The sequence below is a fragment of the Dendropsophus ebraccatus genome, chromosome 7, assembly GCF_027789765.1.
Source record: "Dendropsophus ebraccatus isolate aDenEbr1 chromosome 7, aDenEbr1.pat, whole genome shotgun sequence".
In the NCBI taxonomy this organism is placed as follows: Eukaryota; Metazoa; Chordata; class Amphibia; order Anura; family Hylidae; genus Dendropsophus; species Dendropsophus ebraccatus.
Window position 1 is genome coordinate 56,018,506 of NC_091460.1, and position 8,361 is coordinate 56,026,866.

General features: G+C 42.3%; 1 protein-coding gene across 2 annotated transcripts in view; it reads left to right on the forward strand.

Annotated features, from left to right (window-relative positions):
* Nucleotides 1–7,350, forward strand: part of NSUN7 (NOP2/Sun RNA methyltransferase family member 7) — a 40,284-nt gene extending 32,934 nt beyond the window's left edge. For both annotated transcript variants that reach the window (XM_069976497.1, XM_069976496.1), the window contains exons 8-12: nucleotides 384–527; nucleotides 3,430–3,531; nucleotides 3,662–3,779; nucleotides 4,702–4,825; nucleotides 6,731–7,350. In XM_069976497.1, coding sequence (XP_069832598.1) covers nucleotides 384–527; nucleotides 3,430–3,531; nucleotides 3,662–3,779; nucleotides 4,702–4,825; nucleotides 6,731–7,336 — 1,094 coding nt within the window. In that variant the 3' untranslated portion in view covers nucleotides 7,337–7,350. The remainder of the gene's footprint in view (nucleotides 1–383; nucleotides 528–3,429; nucleotides 3,532–3,661; nucleotides 3,780–4,701; nucleotides 4,826–6,730) is intronic.
* The last annotated feature ends 1,011 nt before the right edge of the window (nucleotides 7,351–8,361 follow it).

Below are 8,361 nucleotides of genomic sequence, written 5' to 3' on the forward strand. Positions count from 1 at the left end.
AACCCTAATGCAAGGAACCACAAGCGTAACCAGTGCTTTGAGCAACCATATTTTATATATATTACTGGCTTGCAGAGAAAATAATAAACAATCCATACTTACCTAGCATGCTCCCTCAGGGGTCCTCTGTGATGTCTTCAGGTTCACCATTAAACGCTTTGTCTGCTGCTTTTAAGACATGCTTGTTATGGCAATGACAGCCGTCTCAGCCAATCACTGGCCGTGGTACTGTCAGTGATTGGCTGAGCGACTGGCAGGCGTTTTCCTAGGACTGGCATATAAAACTTCTTCTATGTCCATGTAAATCCTCCACACTTGTTAATCACATTAATTTCTAGTTATTATTTATAATGTTGTACTCACACTAATACTTTACTTCTCAGATATTAAAATGCTAAAGGAGAGTTTCACCGACATCGAGCCCTCTGATATACGACTGCAGAAGGCGAAAATCATCCTCCTCCTGCCCCAGTGTTCAGGATCAGGCATCGGTGACCCAGTGGAATTTATTTTACATGAACATGGAGGTATGTTTCTCATTGAGTACTATTTTATTTCTTTTATTTGGTTGCTGTGTGTGGCATAATTTATACATACGTGGTGATATGCGCCAAAGAGCAATAACAGTAAAACTGCTGGCAAGATACATGAAGTTGATAGCTCCTTTAATGGGACGGAGCACTGAGGATGGAGTTATGTCTATCTTTATCCTCTATGCTGTTAGCTGTGAAACCCTCTGCACGGTAAGCCATTAAAAGCACTGGGGGCAGGGCCTGAAGAGTGGAGGGCGGAGGGCGGAATCTGGCAAACCATAGAATGGAGTCTATGGTAGGAGCTGAGATGCACGCGGCCACCAGAGTCTGCTAGTGTGTGCGAGCTGAAGAATCCACAATGGGTGATCTGTTGGGATTCTGTAGAGTGCACATACACTCATGGAGGAAAAAGCCACAGTTTGTGAAAAGAAAAAAAAACGCTACGTCCTCAGCATGCTGCATTTTGTTTGCAAAAGCTGCCACAGAGCCTCACAGGAAAGAAAAATGTTGCACCAAAAAAACACCATGGGGGAAATTTATCAAGGGCTTTGCGGCTATTTTTCTGTGAGTAATATGTTCTATTTATGAACCAGTATTCGATGGGGAAGTATTTTCTAGATGCAACTTTTTTTTTTTTTTTATCTGCCTGTTTTGAGTACTTATTCACATAATCCGGGATTTGCGCCCAATTTATCATTTGCAACTTTTTAAAAAGTCACAGAAACAGGTGCAGGCTTACATCTGGTCAGTACCAGGGGAATATGTTTGCGCCTTTTTTGCATCTTTTTACTTAAAAGCATTTACTATGACTGGGTGACTTTTCTATAAATCACACACAATATATTGGAACAAAATAAACACCGACCCACATTAGAGTAGTCATGCACATTAGACTTCTTACTAAATCTCTCCCCATGTGTGTAAGGCAGATCATAAACTTCCATTGACCTCCAGCTAACATCTGGCCGCTGGCCTTTTTGCAAAAATAAATGAAATGCCATGGTGTGTTTTTGTTGCATTTTTTCATGATTTTAGGGCAATGTGAAGCCAGCCTAAATGCTGTTAAAACCAGGCCAGGCAAGATGGCTTGCATTCATTAGAATATATATGGGAACATTAGTACAGAAAAAGTCCATGCCTTTACGGGTTGGAGCTGTTTTGGTGGCACAGAGCGGATCTAAATTATATTAGGCAGCACATGACAGGTGCATCGGTGTAAAATAGTGCTAGTTTTACTGAGATTTCACAATTCACAGAAAATTGTTGCCAACTAAAAGCTAATTAAACCCAATGTGTGAACGTAGCCCAAGGCATCTATCACCTCATATGTAGTAAGTAGTAAGATGAACTAGATTGTTCCAAATTGGTAAGATACCTAAACTTACACACAGGCAGATTGATCAGTACAAAGACATATGGATAGATATGAGATTGATAAATAATAGCTGGTGTAACCTGTGCCTCAAATAGTCTTAAAAGAAAATGTACCACTAGTAAATAGCTTTTTTGTTTTTTTTGCATGAACAGACTGGCGTCAGTGCGGGGATGCTGGTGGCGCGGTCCTTTTTCTGAGCCGCTCCTTTTTCTGAGGCCGGCATGAAGTGTTATGATCCCTCTCTCTTCTGTGATCCATTGTTTCTAATGGAATCGTGTCACAGAGGGGAGATTATTACAGTAGGGGCGAGCAGGCCCCTCTCCAGTGCTTAATACCGGCCACTTGGTAATAGACCTGTGCAGCGGCTCAGAAAATGGACGGCGCCACCAGCATCCCCGCACTGGCACCAGTCTGTTTCTGGAAAAAACAAAAAAGCAATCTACTAGTGGTACACTTGCTTTAAGTGCATCAGTTTTATCAAACAGCCTGATAAATCTGGCACATTTAAAGATTGTCAAGTCTAAGGGGTGAATTTATCAAGGGTTTTGCACCTATTTTCAGGTGAATAATTGGATTTTTTGCCATTTTTTGGTCTAAGGTCTATTTATAAGAATTCAACAGGTAAATATTTTTAGATGCAATTTTTTAATCTGCCTGTTTTGCGTATTCACCCAAAAATTTGCATAATTCGGGATTAGCTCCCAATTTATCATTTGCAACTTTTCAAAAAGTTGCACAGATTGGTGCAGGCCTACATCTGGTCAGTACCAGGTGATTATGTTTAGGATTTTTTGGGGACTTTTTACTTAGACACATTTACAAAGCCAATGTAGCTGCATAATAAATAACACACAACATATTAATACTAATTAAACACCAATCCCCATTAGAATAGTCACAGAAATTAGTAAATGTCCCCCCAGTCTGCACTTTTTTTTCTTTTGCAGTTTTAGTAAATGTGGGCCTTTGTACGCAATACAAACATATACCGTATGAGGATGAAATGTTACCTATTACTTACTTGTAATACTCTCTGACATCCTGCGAGTGTCACTGTTGCTAATGTGTTGTCTGCAGAATGTTTATTCTCTCCATCTTTTCATTACAAGGTTATAAATGCCGATGCTAAGCGCTGTGAGGATTACCCATAATGCAAATAAAAGAAGCAGGTTCCACCTGCGGCTTGGAGGGCAACCTCATCTTTTCTGAACCATTTACTGTCTCACTTTTAAAGGGCAATTGACCCTGCCATAAACTCACACATTCTGAATATAAGTTTTGCACCTCAAACTGGAGCACATTGTCATTACCTTCTGAATATCACAAGTCAAGTGGGGGAAGGGAAGTGACAACACTCTCAAAGACATTGCTGGCTGTTTAGACAATAATATGGATGTTATATCGCTATAGCTGTCAGTATATGTTATATTGTTCTATAAGTAATCTTTCCTGTTTGTACAAGTGAAGCATTGGAGTTTATGGTCTTCTTCCCACAATGATGATGTACCCTTCCTCCACCAGACACCGCTCTGCTCCAGGATCTCTCTCAGGGATGCGTGTCGCCTGATAGACTCAATGGTTTGGCCAAACAACAACTATCAGAGCTCAACCACGCCATGAAATGTAAGTGCTTAATATAAGGATGATCTTTTCCATCATAGTGCTGCTTGTTTGAAGTCGCTGATGCTAAAGGACAGTATGTGACCCACAGCACAATCCAGTGACATTGCCCTTTGCTTCCTTCTGATTTCAGTCAGTAAAGTGCAGGCAATTGTATACTGCACCTGCTCCATTTATCCCGAGGAAAATGAGAATGTTGTAAGTCAAGCCCTTCAGTTCAGATTGGAGGGAATCAAGGGGCAGCCGTACAGGTAGGTTTTCTGTATGAACATGATGTATTTTTCTGACTTTAAAGAGAATGTTCCATGTATTTTAATTTAGTTCCATTAATTAGATTTATGTTTATACACAGTCAAATAAAAGCAAAATACATCCATCATTTTTAGGCTAAAATATGGCTGTATTTTCATTGTAAGGCTATGTTCAACAACAATGGTTGTTATTTGGCCTACAAAAGAACAGCCATTGTTTTAAATAAAAAAAATTGCATTGAAATCTATGGACAAGGGCCAGATACAGCTTGTGTGCAGATACAGCTGCTGACGGACGTTCAGAATGCAGTGGGAATGTCCTAAGCGTCTGTTCAATGTGCGCGACCTATTTAAAAGAATAGGGCTTGTTCCCTTTTATAAAATATGCCATTACTTTATGATTAATGGGGCAACCGCTGGGACCCCTGCCAATCCTAAAAAGGAGTGCCATTTGTCCTCCAAGATTTCCTTGCTTCAGGTGACTGTAAAGGTAAACAACAACCATCCCCATTTACTTGAATAGGGCCATGCTGCCATTGCCTGGACAGTGAGTGGCTGGAGAATAAAAGGTAAGGAGACACAGGAATAAGCACTGCAGCCCCTTCATTCCTAGGTGAGGGTCCCAGAGATCAGATCCCCACCACTCATAAAATAATGGTATATCCTAGTAAGGAGTATGTGAATGGGAATGTTCTTGAGTCTGTCAGTAATCGATACTGAATAGTGGCACGTAGCCATTGTCCAGTCCTGGAGACATAGGATGACATGCGGTCTGTGTGCAGTCTCTAATTGCTGCACTGATTGCCAAGGACACTGCCGCAGTTATGCTTTTTACCAGCGTGTTTGATGCTCATCATCTCAATTGTGTTTCTCTGCTGTGAATGTTCCATTTCATCCACTTCTGGTCTGTAATATGTTTCAGAATCAGCCCTCCTCTTATTCCGCTTTGCTCTTCAGAAGAAGTTGAGTCAGCCTCTGAGAACTTTTTTAAACTGGAGCCATCAAAAACTTGCAATGGTTGTTTTCTTGCAGTTTTAACAAGAGAGGTAAGTTACCAGAATGGAAATGGGCTTATTGAGTACTACACAAGAAATGGCTACGTCAGCTAGATGGTGCAAATAGAAATCAGATGCAGTTGAGGATTACAGATAAAACAGAATTAGCTATGGGGTTGTTTCATGAAAATAACCTTTTTCTGTTAGGGAATATGGACGTCGTATAGGGGGTCTCTCTCCCAGAATCCTACTTTATAAAGCAGAGTGTAAAGCATCTATGTAAAAGTTGTTCCTACTCCAGATGACCAGACGAGCCATCCATTACATGGTGCAAACCCAATTTTACTCTGAACTACTAGAATGTAAAGCTAGCCATAACTTCTAATTTACAGAGTTCTCCTTGTGGAATCCAACAAAGGTCAGCTGTGCTAAATTTTGTAAAAGTACAGGAAGAATCCATTGATTGTAGTGGATTATTGTCACCACTGTTTAGAGAATCAGTTCCCTATGGAGGTGAACAGACACCTGTTTAATAGATTGTAAACATGTCTCTACCAGCATACCAAAGTCATTTTGTGCAAATCTTAGTGTAGATGTCAGGATCGGGCGATACAGACAGGACAAGAGAGTCTGAACCCCCCCACTGTCACCTGCCTACTTGCCTCAAGCGGCCCTAGGCGGCCGTGGACAACCACAAAGACGTTCCCTATGCTGCGTAAGTGAAACACAGAACAAGACGGACAGACAAACACAATATAGAATAGTTAAACAATCCGGGTAGAACCACACGCAATCAGTAACACAAGGGATAGTCAAAAGTCAGGCAGAGGTCAGAACACGAGTAAGTCAGGCAGAAGGAATTAGGACGGGGTTCGCAGGAATAGGATAAGGGGAGCTGGGATCAGAATGAACTAATAGCCAGCAATTAGAGGCTGGCTCTGACTTACTATTATACTGGATCAGGAGCCCGGACCAAAGGCTGATTGGTCCGGCCTCCTGAATCCAGACACAATTCAGCTGCAGCACTGCAGGCTGAGTGGCAGAGCGATCCGTCTCTCAGCCTGCATTGAAGCTGCTCAGCTGAGTGCCGGCCGGTGGTCACGTGACCACGGCATCCCTGGTTGTCAGGGACGCCGTCGGGTCCGAGCTGGAGACAGACGTCGCTGGAGCCCGGCAAGGTAAATTCCTGACAGTAGAACTCCACTTTTTTTTCATTGGCCCCTCCACTGCAGACTGGCAGGCTGGCTTTCCCACAGCACATCCTGGTGTCAGCATTATTGTAGTGCTCCGATGCCATTCAGATCCCCCTGGCGCCTGCATCATATTTCTCTATTATCGCACCTCAGTTTCATGATTTACGACAGGAAACAGGTGTAAACCATCCAGAAATCTAAAACTGCGGCAGCGCAGGTGTAGATTTCTGTGCAAGCCCTGCAACAGGCGTAGGTCCAGTTGGCTTTCCTAAGAGGCATGCGCTTCTTAGTAAATTCAGCCAGGTAGATGGGGACTGGACTTTATTTAAGACTGGCGTATGAGTACACCCTCTGTAAGTGTCCCCCTCTAATTGTGGGACAGATGTAAAAGAGGTCTTGTGGGTGCCAGCAAGATTTGAATGGTGTTGTGGCACCCACGCTGCGGAAAAGTGATCGTCTTGGGTGAGTATACGTGCCAGCTTGCAGCAGCGGGCCAATAAAAAAAGCAGAGTAATTCTTTTTTATAGTCTTGGTAGATCACAATGTGCAGCTCCATAATGTGGATGTATTGCTGTTATGACGAGCCTTTCTCCATAGAAATCAGTCAGTAAGCTCCGCTCCCATCTTGTCAGTGACATCCACCCAAATGTGAGCTTTGTGGTAATTACCATATTAATATAGGCAACAGGTTAAGTGTTCATGTTCCACTTAGCTATTAAATCCCATTAAATTACTAAAATAGGGTTTTTCGTATCTGTCTTAGAAGGATCCCTCAGAAATGGTCTCTGTTAAAGATGTTTTAGCTCGAGCTGCTTCCAAGGGACTTCTTAATGGCATTGATGTTCCGAAATCTTCAAAAAGAGAGAAGAAAAAGCCAAAAGCAACACTTCATAAAAGTACCAATGGTCCATCGGTAACTCAGGCAAAAATCAACGAGTTCCTGAACAGGGAAAATAGCCTGATCAGTCCAAGATTACATCAGGATCCGAAAAACAGTTTTCTACTGAGAAAATCAACAAAGCCTGGAGCCGTCCCTGCTAACAACACAACAGTGAGGCCTTCACAAGGCCACCCCACCATCTCCAAAATGTTAGAAAGAAAACCAATCGTTGTCCGTCCCAAAACAGAAGATAAGATTGTGCTAAAGCCAGTCCAGATTTTATTGCCACCCGTAACAGGTCCATTATCCACGACACCACCCGCCATCAACCTTCGGAGTCCAGTCTACTATTACCATCAGCGCTGGAATGTAGTAACCAGGAGCACCCACTCCTTATATAACTCCTACCCACCAACATACCCGCTGACTGGGAAATCTAAAGAGGCTCCACCCTCCACCGCACTCCGACATCCTAAGCCATGGCATTAAATTGTTTACTCTTATTGCCGTATTTGGTTGTTTTCAGTAGTAACCCTGGTTTTTTTTTTTTACTAAAATGTTCTTTGTATTTGTTATGGTGACTTAACAGTTATATATCTAATAACTAATGAAAAATGAAATTACATTTGGATCTAATGAATTTGCCAAGTTGACTTACACACATTAGTCCTATTGCTTTGTATTTTTTGGTTGTGATGAATCTATGTTGGGTCATAGGATTACAACGTGATTACCTTTCCACACTATCCATCGGGGGTGTATGTCACTGCTAAACATATACCTCCACCGTATAACTATGGCAAGCATTGTACATAGACTTCCATGTTATTGGCCTTACTAATCTGCACTATGACCGATGAAATACTATGAAGCAATGGGTCCATCACCTCCTCTACTATTAATAAAATAGTCATTGGCAGTCTCACTGAACAACCTGACATCATCCGATGATGGAACTGATGAAGACTGAAGTCATGTACTTTGGCCTCAGTTTGAGACTAGAGATGAGCGAACCTCGAGCATGCTTGAGTCGATCCGAACCCGAACTTTCGGCATTTGATTAGCGGTGGCTGCTGAACTTGGATAAAGTCCTAAGGCTATGTGGAAATAATGGATATAGTCATTGGCTGTATCCATGTTTCCCAGACAACCTTAGAGCTTTATCCAAGTTCAGCAGCCCCCACTAATCAAATACCGAACACTTGGGTTTGGATGGATTCGAACCCGAACCCGGTTCGCTCATCTCTATTTGAGACCTGTCTTTATTGTATATGGAACATCAACCTAAGCATCAGTGCGAAGTCCAGAGAGAACTGCCCACCTTCTTCAAGGAACACACAGTGCCTTTTAAATCTACCATTGTGCTTCACTTCATTGTTCATTACAAGAAGCGCAAAAGGAAACTGTCCTCACATGACCAGGACTATCCTCACATGACCAGAACTATCCCCACATGAGCAGTAATATCCTCACATGACCAGGACTATCCTCACATGAGCAGGACTGTCCTTACA